This window comes from Daphnia magna, linkage group LG6 (assembly GCF_020631705.1).
Source record: "Daphnia magna isolate NIES linkage group LG6, ASM2063170v1.1, whole genome shotgun sequence".
Taxonomy (NCBI): Eukaryota; Metazoa; Arthropoda; class Branchiopoda; order Diplostraca; family Daphniidae; genus Daphnia; species Daphnia magna.
This window is the reverse complement of record NC_059187.1, coordinates 2372424-2397549: the sequence shown is the minus strand read 5'-3', so window position 1 is coordinate 2397549 and position 25126 is coordinate 2372424. Positions and strand designations below refer to the sequence as shown.

Below are 25126 nucleotides of genomic sequence, written 5' to 3'. Positions count from 1 at the left end.
TTGTTTTTAAATTACCCAAGTAATCAGTGTCGAGTTTGGTGAGGCTCAATTTTGCCGCCTGAATTGCTGATTCCGTTCCGTAATCCGTTGGCCACATTTTAGTCGCTAGAAAAACAGACTCCCGCGGGACACCGCTTTCCTGCAACCCGCGTATCATCAACATTTTCTTTTCCATTCCAGGAAAATCTTTTTATTGAACTGGACGTACCTTGATTGCCTGTCCGATCAGATGCTCACATCCGTAGCGCCGGGCAGTATCAATCAGCCGATAGTTGCATTCACGCAGCGCAAAAATGACAGAGTCTTGGTTATATCCTCCACCATGGGATGTACCTGCAATGAAAAATAGGGTAAAGCGGATTCAATAGGCTCACGCGGTTCGTGCGTCATTCGGAATGGCCAGGTATACAGTCCAAAATATTGCAATGAAATCACCAGCTGGTCATTTTCTGTATCGTTGGCTGTTCTCACCAGGCATTAAATGCACACTGGAAAGGAGCCGTGGTTCCAGCAGGACAAAGGCACACACGTGTGAAGAAGATTAACAGATACGAATGGAACTGAGCAGAAGGAATTGAGGGTCTACAACAAGGTAAGAGATTTTTCTTTCTCTTTTTCCCCACCACCGACGTATTGCCGTAAAGTGACAGACACATTTTACGTACGATAGTTTTCGCGAAAACTTACCCAAGCCGAAAATTGGCATTCGGACACCGTTAGGTAGTGTTACAAAGTTTTCAGACGACGCCATTTGCTTGCGATGATCACTGTTCTTTCCTACAATCTTCGGTCAGCAGTCTTTTTGGACGATGTTGTTGGCTCCCGAGTTATTATTATCGACCGACGGTGGCGACGGTGGAAATTTCTTTTTTTTTTTTTTTTTTGCTCAATCCCGGGGATCATACAAGATCTTACCAACTCCCCCCTTTGCCGCGGGGATGTAACGTCACGGTTGACATTCAATATGTTTTTTGCTAGACCTTCACCTGGAAACTAACTAAATCTTAAAGAATCTCAAATTGGACGGCATCTTATTCTACTAAGCCGATTTCGGCATGGACGCAGTAAGCAATTAAGCCGTCTATACAAAAACTTTGCCACAAACAGGCAACCCTGGTTCGCGTGATAGAAGCCCTTAGTTATTTCGGGAAAGTTCCCAATTTTGATTTTAGATTTTTTAAAAACGAGTATTGAATTCAGTACTTTTGTGTGTGTGTGTGTGAGCTTCTCTTGTGTCCGTTGATGAACCACTAAATGATGTCCCTTCCCATCTAAAAAAGGCTTTTCTTGTTTGGGTGGGTAGTCAATAAAAAAAAAAGGGGGAAGCGGCAAATTCAAAATGAGTAGACCTCATCAAGGAGAAGATTCCGCTTGTGGTGGGGATGTCGACCGGCCTGTAATGGTAGAGCTACAATCAGCGCTGATTGCCCGTTGTTTATACACAAAAGGCTTAGTTAGCAACTATTTCTTTTGTGGAAGGCAAGGGGGAAATATAACCAAGGAGCTTTCATGTGGAAGTGCTCTATTAGTTTGGTTGTTCGGCTAAACTGAGTAATAGTAACGAATGGATTCAACAAACATGGTGGCCGATTTCCATTGATGTCGCAGCGTACGACAACTGCGCCTGGTCCATTGTCTAAATGTCAAACATTGAAATGATGAGGAGATGGGCCCCGGCCCAAAAGTACCGCCTTGATATAGGGTTATTTGCATCCAGAAACCAGCACTTTAGCCGCAAGTTTAGTAACAACTCCGCTATCTTAACTTGGATGCATAACAAGGTTTTTCTTTAGAAAAAAGGGAGGGGGGGGGGAACTTTTATGTGTTGATGCTCTTCGTGTTGACATTGGTTCGCTAATGGAGTGTGCGCGTGTTCCTGAATATCCATCGAATTTAAATTTTTTTTTTTTTTTTTGAAGGCTGAAGATTTTGTCTATGTATCCTTTGCAATTCTTGTCGAGTGCGATATTACCCAAATCAAACTGCGTTTATAAAATATACAGGGTTACACCCACGTGCTGTTTAGAGAAATTGCATCCCGATCGATTCGTTTTTGTTTTTTTCGCTGAGAAAAATCTTGCCGCAGGAAATGCGCCAAGTTATTGTTTCGCTATTGCGCCTTTAATATCCAAAACATATCCGGAATTTGGAAAAAAACAAAATTCTTCCCTTTCATTATTTCAATGGATTTCTGAAACGGACATGTTTTGGGTGACAACGGTATCTGTCAAATCTCCATTCAATCTCTGCCACCCCTCTATGGTAGTGGATATCATCGTCTTTCATATCAAACCGACGCTTTCCATTTATACGAGAAAAACAAAATCCATTATGTATCGAAGGTATTGTTTACAATATCTATTGTGCGAAGGCGACATCTACACCGGCGGTGGCATAATCTCGTCCCGCAGTCCTGCGCATACGGTCACACTTAAATCCCTCCTCTTTTCCGCATCTGTGCTCCAGAGATCTGACGAGATGAGGGGCGCTAGCACGCGTTCTGTACATATATATATATATATACACACAGTCATAGAAGCAGCACGGGAAAGATGTGTGCGTTTAGTATAGACTATATCTAGTTGTGCTAACTCGTTGAAGATAGTCAGTCGGCTTCGTCCAGCTGTCGCCAGCCATCGCCGTTTGTTTTTTGATTGGAAAAAGGGGAATCGGTAGCAATCGAATTGTTATCAAATGTAATGGGGCCTCTGGTCTTGATGGAGACTATCATCTTAGCGGCTGGATTGGTGGCTTTTCTTTTCGTCGGTAATGTTGGGATTTTTTTAATATTTATTTTCTCATTCATTTTCGCATTTTTGTTTTGTTTTGTTTGTTTGTTCATCAGTCATAACAGGGATGATTATCCGACTAAAGCTATTGGAAGGAAAAAAGCAGTTGCGTCCCGCTGCGGAGTTATTCAAATAATTCATCATTCTCATGAAAATGCGCTTTTAACGGCGTCGTTGAAAATGTAACGATCCTCGACGAAATTGTGGGGCGAATTTTGATTGACGATCCTTGTATGCGACAGTTTCCATTTTTATTTTCTTTTAAATAATTATGTGGTTTGGGTTCGCGCTTTAAAAAAAAAGATTAATGTACTTTAGTGGTATTTCTTTTTTAAGCTGTTAATTTTTTTATTATTGAGCGAAATTTGAATTTCCCGCTTTGCTCATTACGGGCGGCGATAGTCGATGAAATTAAGAAGCTGGAAAATCTTTTTATGGGCGTGTTCCTAGCCACTTATGGATGCCGTGGGAATTCTATTTAAATTCCTTGCCGATGTATCTCTTTTCTACTTCCCTTTTTTTTTATTTCTATCAGTTTATTAAATTTTCCCGGTCGTTAAACACGTTTTCCCCATTCTTGCCTGGCAACGTCCAATCATTTCCAGTTTCTCTTGAGGGAGTCGGGATTTTTCCGCCGTGATCTTCTTTCACCTCCCCCCGTTTTATTTTGGGTACAATAATCATCGAACGCAATGATTTCGATATTTTTCCAAAAGATAAGAATCATAATGTTATCACCGGCGGTCGTTCTCTTCCTTATCTGTGCATACATAATAAATAGATGAACCCGAAAAGTTGTTTGCCGAGGGGCTTCTGTTAGCACATAGCTGATTATGTATTTTTAGCTAGGGGTCTCCCCGCTTCTCCTGTGTGTGTGTGTAGGCGAAACAAGGAAGAAAAAGAGAAATATATTAGAGGCAGTTTGGAACAGCTCAGCGGGACATGGGGTTGCGTATCACCTTTTATTGCGTACCGGTAGTCTGCCTTCTTTTTTTTACTAAGAAAATGTAGTTCAACTTTGAAAGACAAAAAAAAGGGCGGTAATCAAATTTAAATTGCAGTTCCATAGAAAATGAGGTTCTTTCTTTTGTGATTGAATGACTCGCGTCTCGGCTGGAATTTGACGCGCTTGTCTACATCCGAATGGGTGAAATCATTTGCTCCACTTTCATCATCATCATCGTGTTCGGACATGTAATTCAATTTGTCTCTTTCTCTCCCTTTTCTTTAAAATCCAGTTGTCACAAATATTCTCGTTAGGAGCGGCCCTTTTTTGAGGCGCATTTTCAAGTCCTCGAAATGAATTTTAAAATGACAAAAAGAACTGACAAGCCGATCGGGCGGGGCTCATTCAAAAGTTTCTTTTGTGGCGAAATTGTAGTAATAATTCGTTCTTTCTTATTTTTCTTAACTATTGCGTCTCTCCCAAAAGAAAACGAATTCTAATAATAAACATTGAATACAGAGAGGCGGACTGGCGGCTACAAACGTTGACGTGCCCAGCTTTTTATCACCGGCCATTTCGACAGCGACTTTATGTAGAATCAAGACAAGAATAATAGCTGCCCCACTATATATCTACGAAGGGCCTGCTCGATATAGACCGTCCAGTCTCTATTTCATTCTTCTTTTTTTTTCTCGAGAGACAGAGAGGAAAAGAGAGTCTGTTGATGATCCGTCCTTGAGAAACGACACCCGTATTCGTTTCTCGAGCACGACGTGGATGGACACTTTTCCCGATAATGCAACGTCCACGTGTTCGTCGAATCAAAAAAAAAAAAACGTCAGGCATACAAGAAGTGGGAGATATCGTACAACGCATGGACTTGGTGTGTCAATATTTCGGCAATGTTTAGGCCGCATCCTTTGAAAATTGCACGACTGTCGTTGCTCTTATCCAACAGGAAATTTCCTCGCGTATTTTTTCTTATTTGGTTATTTTTATTCCCTTAGATTTGATTTGGTACGTACAGTACGTCTTTTGGGATATTGTGTACAACATGTTCCCGCATTTTTCTTTTTAATTGTTTTCCGACATCGTCTTGAGTCGAGAAATGGGGCTACTAGAATTTGATGGCCGCGTGCAATTGCCCTCGGCGACACGAGAACACGCTTCTCTCTTTGAAAATTAAAGCTCAAATCATTTCGCTTGGCTGAGAAGAAGAAAGAAAACAACCAATAAAAGTGCCATTTTTCTATTTTATTTCTTTTTTTTTTACAGGCTTTGCCCAATCGGCCGTCAATTGCAACCGGACCACGCTGGACCAGTGTCTGGAAGCCATCGAACCTCTACTAAACAGCCCAGCCATGGCCAAAGGAATTCCATCGACCAAGGAGGCTGTCCAAGCTCGTTGCGCTCGTAAGTCCATAAACATTACGTTCTTACGTCTATTCTGCGTCGTAACAGACACATGTCTTGCCTGGCGCGTCTGAGCTTAAACCGCAAAGAACATGACGATTTTTCATTTTCATTTTCTATTGATTTTCATAGAGCGATACGTTCAATTCTGGAGACTTAACGTTCACATGATTTATGTGGACGTAAGGAATCCTTTAAAGAAAAGAAGAAAAATAATAAATTGGGTCGCTTGTTTTCAATGAAAAAGGAAGGGTATGACTCACGCACGTACGCCGGTACGTGCCGCCCAGGCAGTACAGCCATAGACATGCGATTTTTTTTTTTGTCATTTAAAACAAAATTTTTTTGCTCAGAGCGGTGAGGGAGTCCCCGCAAGCGCGAATGAGATTCAATTAGTATGGCGCGCCTGCTCTTTTGCCATTGCTGATGAAGATATACTTCAAAGGGGGGGTGAACAAGCTGCCCAGGAAACGAACAATGACATCTTGTTCAAATCACTCATCGTTCGCTGTCGTATAATAACAGCGTGCGCAAGAGAGAGTGGGGGAGGAGCAGCTGAGGGGGAGGCCAAGAAATTTGACTTTTATTTCGTACTTTGTCATCGTTATTATCGATTGTGTCGTCGTCATCAACTGGAGAAGAAAAGAGTCGTGGGTTGATTTTAAAAAAAAAAATGTGTTTCCCCCAGTAAAGTTGAAAAGCCTAAAGTTTAAAGCCCTTTTTTTTTTCGCGTTTTGATTATTTGCACGACTAATAATAAGCGCCTAACCGATGGGCAAACTCTGTTCAAAGTAAATCACCAAACGAAGTTGCTTAACCACGGCGCGTATTCATTTGAATTTCGACGAATAACATAAGATAAATTGAAGAGTTCCCCTTTTCTTTAAAATATCAAATGGCATTTCTCTGTGATCTCGTTTTTTTTTTACATTTTTATTTGTAAATTATTCCGGCCGTGATTCCGGTTGGATGCACCGATTGATCGACATAAAACTTTCCTCTTTTGAAGACTAGCGCGTCCAAAAAGAAAAGGGGAAAAAAAAAATGTTTGCGCACCTGGAAGTTTTCCAACTTTTTTTTTTATTTCCTTCACAAGGCGGGACACACCGTTGACATTGATTCATCCGTGAAAACGACATTCTTCTTGCAGCTCACGATGATTTCCATGTTGACGCTCAGCGGATGAACGATGACCTTCTTCTTCTCCCCAATCATTTCCATTGAGCTGCTTTTGATGGCGAATCGCTTCATTATCTTCAAAGCGAGTGGCGGGGAATTCATCACAGTTTGCCATGTCCGAACACGACGCGTTGGAGAGGGTCTCTTGTGATAAATGAATTCCACCTTGAAACATTTTCCATCACAAAAAGTTTACCCCGCCTGGAGATTTAAATGGATTTTTTCTTTTAAATTCCCGAATCCTACCGGATAAAAAAAAAAAAAAGAATTAACAGCTTGCCTGCCGCAGATGTTTGCGCTTCCATTGTATAAATTATTATTATTTTTTTACATCGGCTGTGTGTCATTAACGGCCATGTTCCCCGTCAATTTCTGGCGCTTGTCTGAGTCTGTAAAAAAGGTCTTAAAATTTGGCTCCCTTTAGTCTTCGATAGTGATAGGGCATTTTTTTTTCTTTCCTTCCAGCTGCGTTGGTTATTGTAGCGTTTCCTAGGCGATCGGTCGTGTTAGTGTTCAACTATGGCCGTTGCCCAAAAAGCGACTTAACTAACCCCATTAACACAGCTGTCTGGAAAGAGGAAGACAGCTAAGAATGCGAGTCATTTATCTTCAATCTATGGATTAGGAGAAAGGAGCCCTTTGCGCTGTTGTTTTATTAAATGGATTACGACATCAATAAAAAAGTCTACTAAATAGATTTATGATGATGGATTTGATGTTGATGTTTAACAGGGTCTTCAAAGTGGGCATGTCGTGCATCGATGAGTTCAAAGATCAATGTCTAAATCAACGCCAAAAGCTGCAGATGGAACGGGCAGTTGCTGGAGCTCAGCACACGTTCGCTTTTCTATGCGACGATCCTGTTTTCCAGTCGGGTAAATGGATTTTCTTTCGCATTATCTGCGTTATTTGTAAATGCCCATTTGAAAGATAAAAAAAAAAAACTCTTTTTGATGTCGTGTTTCTCTGTTGATGGATCCGTTCAGAATTTCTGCAACATCAGAGCTGTCTCCATGGCACGTCCGACGATTGGGAACGCTGCGCTTATCATTTCCAGGTCTCCTTTTAATCATTTTTCATTTGTTTTTTGTTTGTTTCTTGTTGGTATCAATGGCATTTGCAATTTTCCGGGTTTTTATCTGATCAATTACTCTTGTTCCGTGCAGGGTATGGTCGCAGAAGAAATAGCAGCCAACATCACGAAAGCTGATCGAAATCTCGGCCTTTGTTGGTAAGTCCACCATATCGTTTACGTTGAGATGCAAAGGACTTGAATAGCTTGCCATTTCAACCGTGATTTTCGCTCTTTAAAGAATGGCGGTTTGTGGGGCCAACAACTTGATGGGACGAACGTTGATGACATTGACAGACTTTACGGACACACTCGCATTAGTTTTTAATGAATCGCGTGAAACTTTGAGCATTTAAAACGGAAGAGGCACGTCTGTGTGTCTCTTTTGCAACGCACACACACACACACACTCTCCGTAATAATTTAGTAAATCTTTCCAAAACATCTAGTTTCAATCTAGGAGATTGCTCGTTTTGAATAACGCATTGCTTCCAAAAAGCCCATTCGGTGCCCTCCCTTAGGAAAGGTTTGATGATGAATAGGTCATGAATAAGTAATAGCTATAACCGTCAGAGAGTATGTGTATACAGTATAGCACTTGGCATATTAAAGCCATATTTCATTGACAATCGTTTTGTGTGTTTGTGTGTGCGTGTGCGGTTGATCGAAGTCGACCTTTTCTCCATTTTTCCAGGGGATTCGTGTGCGTTTAAAAGCACCAATTGCGTGATTCGTGCTCTTAAACGGATAGGTTCATTCACGATTATTGGGGAAAACTAAATAATAGCATTTTCATTTTAAAGCAAAACTCGGCGATCGATTGCAGAAGCCGACGAGATTTTCTACAAGAATTCTTTTATTATTCAGCCCTTTTTGTTGTTTCTTTTCTTCTTTATCTTTATAAGTACTGTATAGAGTTTCTTTTATGTGTGACGTAGTCGCGATCATCAATTTTCAATGTAAACACGCTATATCCATTTTTTCTTTATCCCTCGCAAATTTTCGTCTTCCTTATTTTTATTATTGACAAGCGTTTTGTGCGAGGAGTAGAGCGGATGATGATTCGTAATATTGTATGCACAATCGATGTGATATGCTAAGTCAATCGATGGAGAAAACGGTGATCCTATTTTCTGGCGATTTTCTCTTGCTTTATTTACATTCACGAGCTCTACAAATAGTTTTTTCTTATTGGTTCACAGCGCCAAACACGGTTTCCTGAGGTGCGTCTATTATGCGGCTCAATTCAAATGCCGCAAAGAAGAAGCGGTAAATTTCGTTTTTTATTATTATCTTTTTTTTTTTTATCCTTTTCCAAATTGAATATTCAAATAACATTCGTTTTCGTTTCTTTCTATACATTGTGACAGCTATTCTTGATGAGGGTTGCGCAAACGTTGACCGAGTCGCAAGTGCACGAAAACGCTTGCAAAAAGATCAAATTCGATGAAGTTTGCGCATCCGATTCCACCGTCCCGACCGCCTCTTCGTTCCTGATGACCCTGGTCGTCATGGCAACCTGGTTGTCGATCTCCATTGCGTCACGATAAAAATAAAAATAAAATAAAAGGCGATTTTGAAAGTTTGGGTTTTTGAATTTGTAAGGGTGCAATGTTTGAATTGAAAAAGAAATTTGTTTCTACGATGTCCATATTTATTTGTACACCATTTTAATTAATCGTCTGTAAATAAATTCATCAGCGAGTTGTTCCACACACAACAACAAAAAACGATTTGGATTTTTTTTTTTTCAGGTTTATTTTGTGGTCGGCTGACCAAAGCTCAACTTAACGGTCAGATCACTTTGCAAGTAACAAATTTCGCACATTTTTTTTTTTTTATAATTTTCTTCGTCTGCGTGTGTAATAATATTTTTTTTTTTTTCGGCAGTTGTAATAGATTCCCTGGCGACATTTGTAAGAGTTTTGTAAGCTAGTCTACCTATTTTGCAGCATCGATTTCATGTTTGATTTCTTTTTTGAGTTTCGGTGGAGATTCAACCCAATTGCAATCGCCTGCTCCTCTTGCCGCTTTTCCTCAACCCGTTGGCACCGGTCTCGTCAGTGGGGAAATGAAACGATCCCGCGGCCGGCAGCCACGACTGATGCCTGCATTTTGAATCGGCAAACATTTGCCGCGATTCCTTTGAACTGATGGGCGTGTCCTCTCCGCAAATCACGGCACTGCGAACATGCCGAAATGAGAAACGCATTCAAATAAAGTTGAAAGGTAAGAAAAAGAACAACTTGTTTAACTATTAATGATTCAAAAGCCTTCAAAGCCGAGTAAGGCTACGTAGTTTGCCTATTCAAATACCTGCTGTTCGACTCTAAATTATGGACGATAATGCGATTGACGTGAAGAGCCGGAACGGTAAGAATCCGCCACGTGAGCGGATTAAAAACGCTGGATGAGTAAGTCCACACGAGCGTGACGCTCTTGATGTCTCCCAACCACGTCGAGCCCAAAACGTAAGAATAAGCTCTCCTCGGTTCGAAACGAACATTCCTGTTTGAAAAATGCAAGCAATTTTAATTGTTAAGAATTTGTGCTTTCCCCCTTTTTTTTCAATTTTTTTATTAAGATTGCAACCGGAAAGAAGGAGATCTTATTTGCGGGTGGGGGAGGGGGGGGGTTTTGTTTGTTTTTGTTAGCTTTTCGTGTAAGTCTCTATCCATTTCTGGTGTACGCGTATATAAATCAAGTGGGCGTAATGGAAGAGTCATCAATAATAACGGCGACAGCGCCAAAAGACGCCACCTTTTTACATTGCCCCCCTTTAAAAATGTTTAAGATTAAAGAAAGTCGCCAATTTCCGCAGCTGGAAAGCACGTAACATTTGATTAACAAAGCCATATCCCCTTTCATTCATTCATAGAGATGAATAATGTCCCTATTTTTGAAGTTTAAAAAGGGGAAAACAACAAAAATAGGGAAGCCCAGATGCTACCAAAAAATGAAAGTTTTCCCTTTTTTGGAGGCGCTCGTCCTAGACTTGAATAATTAGAAAGCGAAAGGACAAAAGAAAATTCATCTATTATTTTACTCTGGAGTGAGACGAGTCGGTGGGGATGACCGGTTGTGTCCGTGAAGTTGAATCGAAAGCCAGCCTCTGTCGCCACCGTGTTGGATGCTCTCGAACGTGTCTGAAATGACGATCGTCACCCGATAATGGTACACTAATTCAAAAAAAAATAAAATTTCATTTCATTTGTGAAGAAAACAAACATTTTTTTTTTTTTAAAGGGAGAAATTACAACAAAATGGCTGATCGTCCCGAGTGAGCAGATACATTTGAATGGAATCGTCTGTCTGCTGTTGGCCGGGCCAGTTGAGGCCGGTAGATGATGCCACCGATTGATGGTCAGCGGAATATCCCATGCGGTGGCAAGCGTTCGTGCCGCAATGACACCTTCCCTCAAGAAAATCTTCAAAGGACGGACATTGAACAGCTAAAAACGGACACGCTGAATTGAATGATTCGGTGAAGAATTCGACAGACCGCAGGTGATTACAACCGATGAATCGACTCAAACCTTTCAAAAATACATATATGAATTAGTAATTAATTTGTAAAACTGATTTCAAGGTTGTGAATTAATCATTCAACCAGCTCCGACTTGCTGTATTCAAATTAGGCTTCGTAGAATTAGAAAGCCAGACAATGTCTCATCACAAATAGGTAGGGGATCGAAAAGGCTTTTTTTTATTTTAATACCATAGAGAACGCTGCCACGCTCCTTTTCGATCGAATCAAGGACGCTCGTCCCGCAGCCTGGCTGACGAACCCCACCGTTCGGGTAAAAGTCAATATGACCCACTGGCTGCATCATTCCCAATCCTATAATTCAATTATGAAAGCGTTCTTACTAATCAAAAATTCATTTTGCATTTTTTTTTTTTTTTTTTTTTTTACCTCCAGAAAGGATTGGCCCAGCGTCCGTATGGATAACATCAACGAAAAGAGCTTTGAGTGTGTGTTCCATCAAAAAGAGATAGTTAATAATGGGACTACAACTCTCGTATTTCTATTTACATATTACCATCTGTAGGATCGAGCCGGATCAAAGGTTCTGTATTCTCGAAATAAGGATCAGCTGGATCCATACCTGTGTTTTTGCACCATTATATCAAACAAATCATTAGTGTAGAGGTTTCGGATTACAAATCCCCGTATGGATGACACGAAAGGGGGAAAAAATGAGAAATTTGTGTTTTGTTATATAGAAAGGTGCGAAAAGGCTACTGTTACCTGTTATCCTGCCAAGCATGTGACCTCGATCTCGTAGATATTGACCAGTGTATCCAGCCAAATGCGCTCCTGGGTGTTCACGAAGGTAATGATATGATTATTATTTTTCTATTTTGTTGTTGATGTTGTTGTTGTTTTTGGATGAAAGTGCGTACCTAAACTATGTCCGGTTATATGGCAATTCTCCGTCGGCACTTGGAACTGAGCCTATTTTTAATTGATTCCCAAAAGAAACGGTAATTTAAATCGTATACGAGGAAAGAGAACAAAAATGTTGACTACGCACGTGTAAAAAGAGAAGTAAGGTGAGCGAGCATTACACCAATCAATCGAATATTGGCCACAGCTTGAGTGTATGGTGGTCCAGAACCTTTATGTATAGGAAAGAAAAGAGTTGATTGTGAAATTTATTACGGAGAAAAAAGGAAAAAAAAAAAAAAACGTTTTATGTCCATAAATAACCGGATGTGTGCCATATAGTGAAACTTACCACTAACCCAATCTACCACAACAACATTGATGTTATCGTAGATGAGGGCCTCTTCCACCATCCTCTATGATAATTAAAGAAAAAGAGAAAATGAATGCAATCAGTCGGCAAAATTGAGTGTGGGAAAAAAAACATGTCAGCAAACCTTGATCCATTTCTTGTTGCCATGTTCGAGATAACCGTGAACGATGAACAAGAGACGACGAGATGAATCTAATCCGCTACGCTGGATCGAATTTACATCGCCCGTCACCAGATTCTGCAACATCCCGCATTCGCATGAAAAGAAAAGAAACCGAAACATGAAGCGGATCATTTTTCTTACACTTTTAAAAATCCCGCCCAAAATCATAAAACAAAAAAATAAAATTTATTTATGTTATCCCACCATAAATCTATTTTTGGACAATGATTGTTGTTTGTTATTGTCAAGAGTTACATATTAATACCGACAATTTATTTTATTTTATTTATTTTTATTAAAAGGAAATTTAAAAAAATTACCTGACACCGGGACCGGTTGTGCCTCGTATACAAACAAAAAGCCGGTTGTATAATTTCCGGTGCTTCTGGAAAATTATTGATAGGCCTATTCGACGACGTCCATGGTCGGTTAACGGAATAACACCCGAAAGTACCGTAGCAGCCTGCACGAACAATCAATCTCCGTTATGGTATGTTCATAATGACTCCCGGTTTCTTTCATTTTAAATCTCTTCTTTTAAATGTTTCGTTTCTAGAAAAAAGAAAGAAAAGAAAGAAGGCTGGCATTTGTTCTCTTACGTTCAGTCGGTTTGTTGGAAACGGCCGTGCGGATGCCTCGTGTGGTTCTTTCGTGATGTGGAAGACTCGTGTTCTGCGGACCATGATGGCGAAGAGATTGCGGATAATTGTTCGATCCGTCCGCATCGACGATCCAATGAAAACACAAGAGCACAACGCAAACTATCCAGTAACGCAACATGTTGGCACAACAATAAAACAATTCGGTATAAGGCAATCAAGCGTTTTAAAATCTAAAAATAAAATGGGCTTCTTATTCAATCTTTTCACACATAGAAAACAAAACAAAAAAAAAAAACGAGGAAAACACAAACAAACAGAAATATTTTAAAAAAATGAGAGTAAAGAAGCAGTAACCAGCCGAACAGATGGCTGGAACGAGACTGGAGGGATTTTGGAGAGAAAACCTGATGATAATGCTTCATGACCGCAACCTTCACCAAGGCAGTGTGTATACATAACGTATACACACACACACACACAACAACTATACAAGAAGAAGAAAGAAAAAAAAAAATTCGAGTCCCGCCCACATAAAGCAATTAAGCGCTTCCTCATTCCTGTATTTTTCTTTATCTCTTCTCGGTTATGTTCGTTTTTTGGTTGCTTAGTTTTCTCGGTCAACCTTTCCTCCCCCCTCCCTATTCAGTTACGCTACTATTAAGCAGAAATAGGTAAAAAAAAAAAAAATGAAACAAAGAGGGGGGAAGTAAAAACCATCTCGAAGGGCAGAAAATAAATGATAAGGAGGGAGAAGGTCGTCTTTGGGAAAATCTATTACCTGAGATCTAGGTCAACATGCAAAATGTCGATAATCTTCTACGTTTTTATTTTTTAAAATTGAGTTTCAAGTACTTACCTGAAGTTTAAATGTTAGGTGAATTTAGCAGATGCCTCCGAGGGGTTGACTGTTACGTGTCGTATTTTAAAGCCGGTCCTTGGACGTCAGATCTCTCCAGTGAAAGTGAAAGCACGAGACCCTCCTTTTTGTTTCTCTCTCTAAATATTCCGTTTATTCGTTCTCTCCTTTTTGAAGGGCGCCAGTGCGTGCTGGCATGTCACTCTATTTAAGCAAGAACAAAAAAAAAGTGAATTAACTTATCCGCCATGTGTGTGTCTCGTGAAAAAAGTGATGGTGTTACCGCCTATTTTCTGAAACAGCAAATAACAAATGTCGCTTTCACTTTTAATCGAAAATGCAGTCACTTTTCTTTTTGTGACTAGCTGATAGCCAAAAAATAGTTAATACAATTTAACTTTGTACCGCGAATTCTGTCCTACGCTGCCATCGTCTGCTTGTCAGCGGGAAAGACTTTTCAATTACTCACGAGACTGCACGATCCCAACACGAAGGTTTGCACTTAAATGTCATTTTAAAAGGAAGTGCAGTTAACCAATATGTACAGTATATAATAAAAAAAAAAGGTTATTATCGATTTAAACGTTAGACTTTCTTTTTCTTCAACCACACATCTAATATTATGTTTTCCATTAGACGCCGTTACAAATTTCCCTAATATGCTGATGTCTAAAACGAATTTGGCAGAAAAATAATTGGTCTATGCTGCACCTCCCCCTTTGTCTTGCAGACATTTTTCGTTTCCTTTCCAATTTTTTCATGTCGTGATTTATATCACATCACGAAGAGAGATTGCCTTTTTAGTTTATAGGCTATCACGTTCAGTACATTCTTCATCCTTTTCGGTTTATTTTGGGAAAATCCGATAAGGACTCCTGTTGCTTGAACAGCTTCTTCGTACTTCATAAAAAGTAGAGGCGAGCAACTTTTCTTCGAAACTTTGGCGCGTCTTCGTTTACAGGTTGGATGGCCGTTGCAGCAAGTCAGCGGGTAACACGAAATATCGCTGAACGGAAAAAGCAATAACTGAAACTTCGTGTCACGAAATTGACGACAAAAGGATGTACGCACATTTAGCTTGTGCGTACACACGCTGGAAACTTTCTCTCTACGATTACATTGTGACTCTTTGTTGATTCTTTTTTAAAAGACTCGATCGTTTCCTTTATTGACGAACTGCATGATCTTTAAATTTCCCTTTTTAATTAAAGGGAACCCATTCGACGTTCCGTTGGGGATGCAAATTTTTGACGCTCCTTTGGTAGAAAATTGTGAAAAACACAAATTCTTTGCGATGTTTAGGAAAATTGTTCGGGTTCAGCTGTGTGGAGAAAGGGAAAAGGAAACTAGGGTTAAGATCTATCTACGCACAAATGTAACACGCGCATCGGCACAAACACAAACCTGAAATGAAGGCAGCGATTAAGTAAAAAAACAAACAAAAAACATTCATTTCTTCTGGTTTGCTTTCCTCGGACGAGAAAGTTTTTCTCTTCAAAATAGAGTCGTTTTCGGCTGATTTTTGCTTTGATTGTTTCCCTTCTGACTCTGTAATTTTCCCCAGTCGATTAGTACAACGAAACGGGGAGATAGAAAACTCGAAATCAGATTGCTCAATATTTTTGGCAGCCTTACAGGCACACGCAGCATATATAGGTCACTTATGTAACTTTGTCGAGGATTAGACATCTATTTTCTGATTCCATCCTTGTCCATTGTAACAAACAGCCATTAAATGATTAAGTCCTTTCAAAGGCAGGGTTTGGTGTTAAGCTATCCCCTCAAGGTCTTCCATCCTTCACTCTGTCACGTTATTTCCAAAACGTATATAAATCAATGATGAAGATGTAGGGCTCGGAAAAACCTATTCAAGACATTTTTCAATTTGGTGATGTTCCAAATAAACGAATGAAGTTTGGGTAGTTTTTATCGCAGTCATTCAATCAAACTAGAGTTTGTTTTGAAATGTGTTCCCTGGTCGAATATATGCATCGATGGTAACAAATCGAAATGCAGTGTTAAAGAGAATTACATTCCTCTCCAGACGTACCAGACGACAAAGGAGAGCTTAGTGCTAGATGATTTGGGTCTGTTCCATTGTGTTATGTTTATATAGGTTTAGGTCAGGGCCTCCATTGTGTTTTACACGAACGATTGGTGATCTTGCCGTGTATACGAAAGCTTTTGCCAATACGTGTCCCCCACTAACTAGAAAGGTGCTGGTGCCTCGTGAAAGCTCCTCAGTATTAACATCTGTACTTCGCCCTCATCGAACCATAAGAACACTGTGAGTTAGAGACGATGTTGCTAAGCCGATTACAACGTTCGTCATAGAATATATAGTACTAAGGATAAAGCATTATTGTAGGCTTTTTAGTTACCAAATCCACGCTGTGTGAACAGGATAGCAGCAGTCTCCGCTTACTTGCTGTCTTCTTTCGATTGAACTCGAAAAGATTACGTGATGGCCTCGTAAAATATGCAACTAATTCATGCTGATATGCTATACAAGATGAACAAATATTTAAAGTTATTAAGAAGGATTTCTACCGGAATTTCTATTCAAAGTTGCTTTTTTGCGCCACTGCCATGACTCGTGTCTCGTGTGGCAGTGTCGTCAAGCAGACGACTATCGTAGGTAAACAGTCAACACGGAAAAAATTTCTCTCGTGATCTACTTTATTTTATCAGCCTATAAACCAAACCAGTTATTATTGAATAAATTAAATATAATTAAGTTTGAAAATGCCAAGTCTTGAAAGTGAAATTGAAGGGATAATTGAAACTTTCACCAATAACCTCAAGCAAAGGTATGGTTGAAATAAGCCGTATTAGTAATGGGCTATTTCCTCTCTTTATTGACATCCGGTATTTTTTTCATGTCTAGAAAATTCAAGGGATCGAGAGATTTGGCCCTAAATTCTGTACAGCTATGGAAAAAAATCATTGGACAAATGAAATGGCAAAATGCAAGGTTCGTGATTTGATATTGTGCCAAATACCAACTTTAAATGAACAATTCAGCCTACTCTAGGGAGCTAATGGATAAGATCAAAGAGATTGGTAAGGATTTTCAGGAGACTTCACCTTCCGAGACAGTTATTGGCAATATGACAAGAAGAATGCTGAAGATTGTACGGGATGAGTATGCCATGCTGCAGAAAGGAAAGCAGGAAGATTCTGACTTACAAGAATCACTTCAAAAAATTCTTACCGCAGATGAAGTCGATGTTGATTATAGTAAAAACATACCTTTGCTTAAACCAGCCATCATGGAGCACATTGGAGAGTTTTTAATTGAACTAGAATCCAGGTTTATTGAAGAAATATCTTCAATATGTATAGCTTCTTATCTTTTATATCTTTCATTTCAACAGTGAAATTGACATTTCGGCACAAGCTCTAGAACACATTCATGCTAATGAAATCATCATGACAATTGGATACTCTAAGACTGTGTTTGCATTCCTGAAGACAGCTGCCAAAGATCGGGCCTTTCAGGTCATCGTGGCTGAATGCGCCCCTTTCTACCACGTACGACTAGTAAAGACATTTTTTTAGATAATAGTTATATTGAATCAAGTATATTTCAGGGGCATAAATTGGCTGCAGATTTAGCCGAAGCCCAAATCTCTACTACCCTCATTCCGGACTCAGCTATTTTCGCTATGATGGCGCGTGTCAACAAAGTAATCATTGGCACTCACTCTGTTATGGCTAACGGTGGTTTGAAAGCAGTATGTGGTACTCACACACTCGCGCTGGCAGCGAAACATTATTCAGTTCCTGTGGGTTATTAAATAGAAAAAAGCTATCAACTTAAATTGCATATAAAATGATATTTTTGCTTTTGATTGCAGTTTGTCGTGTGCGCGCCCATGTTTAAATTATGCCCTGAATATGTGTGCAGTCTAGATCAAGATGGTTTCAACCAGTTTGCCTCGCCTGAAGAAGTGTTAAGCAATGACGAAGGCATGCTCGTTTCGCGAGTGAACGTCTACAATCCCATATTCGATTACGTACCACCAGAGCTCGTTACCCTCTTCATATCGAATACGTAAGTTAATCATAACAGATTTAAGTATTGATCTATAATATTCATAAATCTGTCATACAGGGGAGGCAATGCACCTTCATACATTTACCGACTGCTGAGCGAACTTTACCACTCTCTTGATGTGCAATTGTGATGCAAAAAAAATGCTTTGTATTAAAAGGAGCTGGATTACACAAATAGAACTACAAAGTCACAAGCATACAGGGCATTATCATTGTTTGTTCAAAAATTTTCGAATGGGTCCAATATTTTCTGCTAGCAAGCCTAGAAAAGCCTGCTAATAGACGCAAAAGAAAATACAAAAAGGAGCTAATCCATTAGTTAAAGCTTTTATCGAGACACTGGATCGAAAGAGAGAAAATTAAATAAGTGGCGAAGAAGAATAGTAGAATCATCTTTCAGGTACAAGAAAGAATTTATAAAGTAGTGATGAAAATAGAAAATATCATAATTAGAGAGTAATACCGTGTTTCACTGAGCAATTACAAGGAGAATGAAATAACAGATTAGAAAAACGACAGGATTGGAAGGATGGGTTCGTATTTGAAACATAAAACTTTGGTGAATTCATCGTGTTCAATTGTTTAGGACTGTGTACTTGAAGAAGCAAGCTGCATCAAAGCTATGGCACCAGTCCATTGCTTTTCGGCATTTTGCAGTGCGCGCATCAAGTTGCTGTTGCTGGGCTTGTCGGGCGTGGATGTACTGTTAGGTTGAAACACCCTAGGGGAAGCAATGATGACACTAGGTCGGTTCATATTGGCATTAAGTTGTTCATTATTGCTTGTCAATGCCTCCCGCAACCAACGCCGCTTGGGTTTCTCTGGACGGACGGGTGTGTCAGGCAGCGCCAGGAAACTGCTTGATCCGTTAACTGTTTCGTTCGTGGCATTCTCGCGACTCGAATCCAACGTGCTATTGAGGTGGCATTCTTGAAACATAGATTCATAGCCGGACGATATGTTGCGGCTAGGTGTTGACGAATCGGAAGTACTAGCTAAAAATGATTTGTTTTTGCTGTTATTCGACTTCGGAGACCATTGAAGAGGAGTGCACCCAAAAGAGGATGGCTCTACAGCTTCGCAAAGCTTTCTGTTAAAGTACCGATGCACGTTAAAGGGAATCCAAAGAATATTTTTTTTAGTTGAAGAACTAACCTGTAGAGTGGGATTGATTGAGCATCATCACTACTTGATTCTATTCCATACTGCAGCGATTTAGCGATACTGCCTTTGCCTCTTCTTTGCTGCCTGATATTGATGTTATTCTGGCTTTCCTGCTCGTTTTCTTGCTGCGAATCGGTTGACCAGAAGGCTTTCTTTGTCCGGCACTTCTTCATCCTTATACCACTAGAATCGGCTTCATCATTGGTATCAGAAAGTTTACCAGGTGTCTTCTCATCATTTCTTTTTCTGTAGCTAGCAAATAAAAAAATAAAAAAAGTTACAGATTATCTGCACTCTTAATAGTGTAAAAAAAAAAGCAAACAATAAATTACTTTTCTAACCAGCGGAGAACATCTGGGGAGTTCTCTGCCTGATTAAGCAAGGGTTGTAGAGCCAATTCATGGCATCTGCGCAGGCTAGCAAAAGGATGATCTGGGCAGTGGCGATTAGCATGAGTAAACCGACTGTTACACCTACAAGTTAAAATCATTTTCATAAAATGGGATTGCCATGCTGAGCACCATCAAATAGAGTTGTAGTCGACTTACCCAAGAACACTACAAATAAAGGGTTTCTCTCCTGTGTGCAATCTCTGATGTGTCTTTAGCTGCCCACTTTGGGTGAATGCTTTGCCACATGATGGGTAATCACAGCTGTAAGGCTTTTCCCCCGTATGGATTCTTTTATGGGCTTGAAGGGATTTTTCTCTGGGAAAAACACGGTTGCAAATGTCACAACGAATGGAACTGTGAGATGAAGATCCCTCTATAATCAGATTATTGATAAGCTCGGCTCGTGGTCTTCCTCTCTTTAAATTATTTTCGTTATAGTGGGTTCTTGTCGTTTGAGATTCGTCGCTATCAGTGACGAACCCCTGGCCAGCATGACCAGAGTTATCTAAACTAACGAAAGATTCTTCTTCTTGCATTCGACACCTTTTGGGGGTTGTATAAGCATCAATCATTATTTCCTCCATCTTCGAATAAGATGACAAATGAAATTAACACTGAAAAATCACTTTTAGGTGCAAACAATCGCCACTAAGGTACTCCAACAGCTATGACTGGTGACAACAGACGCGTGTAACCGCTTTCCCCCGCTTTTTTTCACAACCATTTCGCGCTCAAAACATGACATCATTGTCAGCTCATTTTCATCCTTATAATATTGAAAATTGATATAAACACAACAATATTGAAGTTTTTCATCATAAAATAAAATATAATAGCGTAAAAATGCATTCGTTATCATTTTTTTGTCATTTAAAATGTAAACGTTAAAAAAAACAAGTCTAACTAAGGTCTGGCAACTGTGCAGCTAAGGATTCTCGTGCTGTTCAGACTTCTCTTTGCAGTCCGCCAGCTCTCCCTAACTTATGTGCTCACGGTTAAAGGCTGTTCGAACAGCAAAATTTATATCCAGATTCATCGGGGCGTCAAAGCACAGGTAAAAGAAAATCAAGTATTTATTCCTGGTGCAGTGCTAAAATTTAACTATGTAGTCATATTTTACATGTTTTTATGCCATCGCGTGCTCAACTTTTGCAAAGCATGTGATGTCCCTATCTACAACCTAAGCATTTTTTGTTTGTTTGACTGTTTTGCATTTATTTTAAAATTGAAAGTTGTAAACAACGCGAGTGATAAGTCTTATTCACAAACTTCTCCTGTTTTCATTAAATTATTTGTGTGTTCATATATTTTTCACTTGAATTGTTAGGGCCCCAGGAAAGCATGGAGGCCACGTACGGGATAGGAATTACCAACAGGCAAATACCATATAAACGCATAAAACTAACTGTTGTCCTAAACTAATAGTGATTGTTTGAAATGCTAGGTATGCGTTATTTCTTGAAGAGGGTGAAGATCCTCTTGAAGTCATCAAAGAGAAGACTAAGAAACCGGCAGAGAAGTCTGCCGATGCCGCAACCAAGTCTGGAAGCGTGAAGCCGGCTGAAGTCAAAGGCAAAGCCGGTGGAGCCCCCAATCAACCAGCGGCCGTTAAAAAGACAGCCGTTCTCAAGGAAACGCAAGCCAACGTTATCAAACCCACTGAACAAAACAAACCTCGCGAAGGTGAGAAAACGTTTCTTAATATCGGGACATATTGACCTTGAGCTGTTGACAACGTGGTCACCACGCTGGGAAGAAGTTCCACTTTATACTATACTTACATTAACGTCAATAGTACGTTTAGTTGTTAGCATTATTTTTATGTTCATGTGATGAAAATCTTTTAGTGAAGAAACATTGTGAATGTTTCTCATGAGACCTTACCAAAAGGATACTGATACTAGTAAATAGGTTGATAGTGTGCATTTTACAATGAAACAATTTCAAGCTGTTTTTAATAATGCAGATGGATATCGATCTGGTCTTGGTCCTAGACCACCAAGGGGTGACAGGGGAGGTCGTTTCCCCAACACTATGCCTCGAGAAGAGAGGAATAATAGGAGGAATGAAGACCGTCCAAGGGATTTTGGGTGAGTGAATTGTCTACAAATCTTTACGATTTTGCTTCATGATGAAATCTTTGTGGTGAGAGTTCAATGACTAAGCCATAGCCAAAAGGATACTGAGAGCTTGTTCGACAGAGTGTGTTAACATAGTATCATCCCTAATGTTTATTTACTCTTTTGTGGTCACACCTAATGTAGACATTTCTGTATTCTAGATCCGTGGCCAACACGGAAGGTGGATCTCCTGGCACAGGCATCGAGGGAGAGTATCGTCCTCGCACAGCGTTCCGTGGTGAGCGAGGGGCGTTCCGTGGTGGTGATCGTGGCGGCCGTGGTCGTGCACGCGGACGTGGTGGTCTGCAAGATCAACGAGGCAAGCGTGATTTTGACCGTCAATCTGGCTCTGACAAGAGCGGCGTTAAACCTATTGAGAAACGCGAAGGTAGTGGTCCGCACAACTGGGGAAGCGTCCAAGACGAGATTGAAGGCCAGATGGAGCCTGCCGCTGCTGAAGAAGTTGTCGAGGGAGAGGCCGAAGTCGTCGCTCCTGCTGAAACAACTGAAGTCAAGTAATTAAAGCTTTATTCCTATCTTTATAACTAACAATGTTTAGGTATAAATGCTACACAAATTATCTTTAATTATGTCTATACTGCAATATGATGACTCTTACATGCCGAGAAAGATTTCAAGGAAACTTTCGTTGAATTAGGCTAGCCAAAAGGATACTGATGACCTTGTTTAACTTGTTCCTGTTGCGTGTTAACTTTGACATCGAATTAATTTAGCGGCATTTACTATTTTAGAGAGGGAGAAGAGGTTGTTCCAGTGGCTCCGGAAGATGAAGAGCCTAAGGAGTTGACCCTTGATGAATGGAGAGCTTTGAGGGGTGAACGTAAGAAGCCCGAGTTTAACATCCGTAAGCCCGGAGAAGGAGAAGATAACTCCCAATGGAAGAAGACATTTATCCTGGACAAAAAGAAGGATGACGATGAAAGTGAAGAGGAGATTATCGACCTGACGGCCGAATATCCTCAACGCGCTGGACGTCAAAAGCGTCTTGACATCGACATCCGCTTCTCTGACTCGCGCCGTGGAAGCGATCGTGGTGGACGTGGTCGCGGAAGAGGTCGTGGCGAAGGAGGCTTCCGTGGCGATCGTGAAGGTGGATATCGTGGAGGCTTCCGCGGCGATCGTGAAGGCGGAGAGCAACGTGAAGGTGGCGGATACCGTGGAGGTTTCCGTGGCGATCGTGAAGGTGGAGAACAACGCGAAGGTGGCGGATACCGTGGAGGTTTCCGTGGCGATCGTGAAGGCGGAGAACAACGCGAAGGTGGCGGATACCGTGGAGGTTTCCGTGGCGATCGTGAAGGCGGAGAACAACGCGAAGGTGGCGGATACCGTGGAGGTTTCCGTGGCGATCGTGAAGGCGGAGAACAACGCGAAGGTGGCGGATACCGCGGTGGATATCGTGGTGATCGAGAAGGCGGAGAGCAACGCGAAGGTGGTAACTTTCGCGGAGGATACCGTGGCGATCGCGAAGGTGGTGAGCCACGTGAGGGTGGCTATCGCGGAGGTTATCGTGGAGGGTACCGCGGAGATCGTGAAGGTGGCGAACAGCGTGAAGGCGGATATCGTGGCGGCTACCGCGGGGGAGATCGCGAAGGAGGCGAACGTGGTACTTACCGTGGTGGCAGGGGTTCCCGTGGTGGACCCGGCGGTAATCGCGGACCGTCTATGCCAGCCGCTCCCAAAGTGGACGATGAAAAGGATTTCCCGGCCTTGGGCTAGGTCCTCACAGGTAACAGTTGAAAATTTCATACATGCCAATTGAGAGTTTGATGGATAACTAGTGTTTCATTATTACAGGGTTGACAGGTGTGCCCTAAAAACCACCTCTTCGTGAACACATACGAGTAGCCTCCTCCGCCAGATCGACCAGGCTCCCCACCACTACTCACCTTTTTTTTTTTTCACTATAAAAAAAAAAAAAAAAAAGAAGCCAATAACCACCACCACATCCTCATTAATCCAAGGATGGATAGTTAATCAAATGACGTAGCTCCATTTTTTTTCTCTTTTCTTTTTGCGTGTGCGTGTTCGTCGTGTATTACATTTACATCCTCGCATTCGGTCTCCCCCACACCTCATCTCCCTCCAAGTGTCAACATCGTGCCAGATGTTGAGTAATCAAAGTTGAAGCAGATCTTGAGATACCCGTCCCCACCTGCATTATAAAAATCATCTAGCTCAACGAAAGCTGAAAGTACATAAAAATTTCCTAATCGAATCTACCTATAGGAAGAAAGAAAAAAACAAAAAAAAAAATTAAAAGTACCCCATGATTAAAACTTTACGGGTTTTTCGCTCGCCTCAACTTGGTTGGAAGTCTTTTTGTCAATCTCGCCAAACATCTCCCTTCCCTAATCCTTCCCCTCCATCCAATAAGCCCAGTCTCGACTGTTTGAAGTATTTTGAGGACGTGAAAAAATATGGTGTGATGTTTATCAATTTTTTCCTTTCTTCCCCGACAGTTAAGAGTTGGAATTTCTCGGAGCCCGTTCATTGAAGTAGTCAAAAACAAACAAAAAAAAAAGCTGTGTGAAATGGTGGGTGTGTGGTTATGACTTGGTTTCTCCCTTTTTTTTTTCTTTTTTCTAGGAGGAGGCCTCACCTCTTTTGTGTAGACATGTGACAGATGACGATCCGTTTCAGAAAAAATAAAAAAAAAATCCATTTCGTGCTAAATGGAAAAGAAAAAAACATCCTAGCTTTCGCTTTTATGTAGTAGTAGTGAAATCAAGGTTTCTTTCGGCGAATGTCGGTGAGTAGTCGTCCTTGATACGATGGATAGTATGTTGATTTACCGCCCTTCATCATTTTAGATGGTAAGCAGACCACTGGCAGAACATCTTTAAAAAGATTCCAGCGTTGACGTCATAGGAGGTATCAAGTGGTAGCTGAATTATTTTGTTAAACAACGTCGTCGGCGAATTTTGAATATCCAACGGTAACTGCCGCTACTTTTTTTTTTCCTCTTCCATCCGGGGTTGGGCCACTGTGTTTGACCTTTCGATGATGGCCTTGTTAACAGTAAGGAAAAGCTTATGAGAGAATTATTGGATTGGTAAAAGCAAACAGAATTTGTTTCGTTTGAACACTTGCATTCTCTTGCGGTGAATGGGAAATTGCGATGATGAAATTCACGCATCCATCCTGTTTTCTTCCAATCCTTTTTCTCAAATGGGCTCTCCCACCCGCTGTCATAAAATAAACGAACGGTGAGAATACGTGCACGCTGCGGTGGCGCTAGCTTCCTCCGTGAGGAGGGAAGCAATTCAGGTGAAGGTTTTCATAGGGGCGATCCGGGTACGTTCGAATTGAATTAAGATGGCAGCTGCCCGGCAGCTATTGAAACACGAGCTTACTCGTTCCAGTTGCCTCTATCGTTTTTTTTTTTTTGTATTTTACGATCATCGTTTGCGGTCAAAATCCCTGGATGATACACAAGCAATGCAATTGGATCGTTAAAAACAAAAGAGAGCGAAGGTTACTTGTTTATCATCTCGATGCGATTTCCTGTCGTCCGTCGCGTTACTCTTGTTTCAGAAATTTCTAAAAAAATCGCCTGCGGTCACAAGAGTTATCGTTAGACATTTTCA

General features: G+C 40.8%; 6 protein-coding genes across 8 annotated transcripts in view; 3 read left to right on the top strand and 3 right to left on the bottom strand.

Annotated features, from left to right (window-relative positions):
• The window catches only part of LOC116925510 (uncharacterized oxidoreductase ZK1290.5), a 1811-nt gene extending 964 nt beyond the window's left edge, over nt 1–847 (bottom strand). Inside the window, exons 1-3 of the mRNA XM_032932208.2 lie at nt 688–847; nt 209–333; nt 16–139 (exon numbers count right to left, since the gene is read on the bottom strand). Of these exons, the coding sequence (XP_032788099.2) occupies nt 16–139; nt 209–333; nt 688–751 (313 nt within the window). The 5' untranslated portion in view covers nt 752–847. The remainder of the gene's footprint in view (nt 1–15; nt 140–208; nt 334–687) is intronic.
• A 1687-nt stretch (nt 848–2534) lies between these two features.
• Nucleotides 2535–12815, top strand: LOC116925513. Of its 2 annotated transcripts, XR_006647865.1 has the most exons (11): nt 2535–2766; nt 5011–5146; nt 7060–7202; nt 7314–7384; nt 7494–7558; nt 8602–8668; nt 8770–10573; nt 10646–10906; nt 10989–11199; nt 11322–11736; nt 12628–12815. XR_006647865.1 is itself a non-coding variant. In XM_032932215.2 (7 exons), the coding sequence occupies exons 1-7, from the start codon at nt 2700–2702 to the stop codon at nt 8947–8949; spliced, it is 729 nt and encodes a 242-aa protein (XP_032788106.2). In that variant the 5' UTR covers nt 2535–2699; the 3' UTR covers nt 8950–10578. The 2 variants fall into 2 exon arrangements, 1 of the variants encoding a protein (XP_032788106.2); XM_032932215.2 differs by lacking the exons at nt 10646–10906; nt 10989–11199; nt 11322–11736; nt 12628–12815 and having other exon boundaries at nt 8770–10578.
• On the bottom strand, nt 9396–13105 carry LOC116925502 (pancreatic lipase-related protein 2). Its single transcript, XM_045174895.1, has 14 exons — nt 12925–13105; nt 12646–12788; nt 12287–12400; nt 12142–12205; nt 11936–12021; nt 11807–11858; nt 11652–11720; nt 11443–11508; nt 11316–11366; nt 11118–11240; nt 10657–10935; nt 10446–10578; nt 9716–9907; nt 9396–9582 (listed from the first exon to the last, which is right to left on the bottom strand). The coding sequence occupies exons 1-14, from the start codon at nt 13103–13105 to the stop codon at nt 9396–9398; spliced, it is 1740 nt and encodes a 579-aa protein (XP_045030830.1).
• A 3078-nt stretch (nt 13106–16183) lies between these two features.
• LOC116925509 (translation initiation factor eIF-2B subunit beta) lies at nt 16184–18039 on the top strand. Its single transcript, XM_032932207.2, has 7 exons — nt 16184–16593; nt 16671–16757; nt 16818–17096; nt 17161–17317; nt 17377–17571; nt 17644–17840; nt 17901–18039. The coding sequence occupies exons 1-7, from the start codon at nt 16529–16531 to the stop codon at nt 17971–17973; spliced, it is 1053 nt and encodes a 350-aa protein (XP_032788098.2). The 5' UTR covers nt 16184–16528; the 3' UTR covers nt 17974–18039.
• LOC116925506 (asparagine-rich zinc finger protein AZF1) lies at nt 17961–20108 on the bottom strand. Of its 2 annotated transcripts, none has more exons than XM_032932203.2 (4): nt 19555–20108; nt 19339–19479; nt 18998–19258; nt 17961–18932 (listed from the first exon to the last, which is right to left on the bottom strand). In XM_032932203.2, the coding sequence occupies exons 1-4, from the start codon at nt 19980–19982 to the stop codon at nt 18425–18427; spliced, it is 1338 nt and encodes a 445-aa protein (XP_032788094.2). In that variant the 5' UTR covers nt 19983–20108; the 3' UTR covers nt 17961–18424. The 2 variants fall into 2 exon arrangements, with proteins under 2 accessions (XP_032788094.2, XP_032788095.2); XM_032932204.2 differs by having other exon boundaries at nt 18998–19252.
• A 196-nt stretch (nt 20109–20304) lies between these two features.
• On the top strand, nt 20305–23442 carry LOC116925503 (TATA-binding protein-associated factor 2N). The gene is made up of 7 exons (XM_032932200.2): nt 20305–20452; nt 20726–20774; nt 20843–21081; nt 21365–21488; nt 21680–22033; nt 22271–23265; nt 23334–23442. Exons 2-6 carry the CDS (start codon nt 20740–20742, stop codon nt 23253–23255), a joined length of 1737 nt encoding a protein of 578 aa, XP_032788091.2. The 5' UTR covers nt 20305–20452; nt 20726–20739; the 3' UTR covers nt 23256–23265; nt 23334–23442.
• Nucleotides 23443–25126: the final 1684 nt, after the last annotated feature.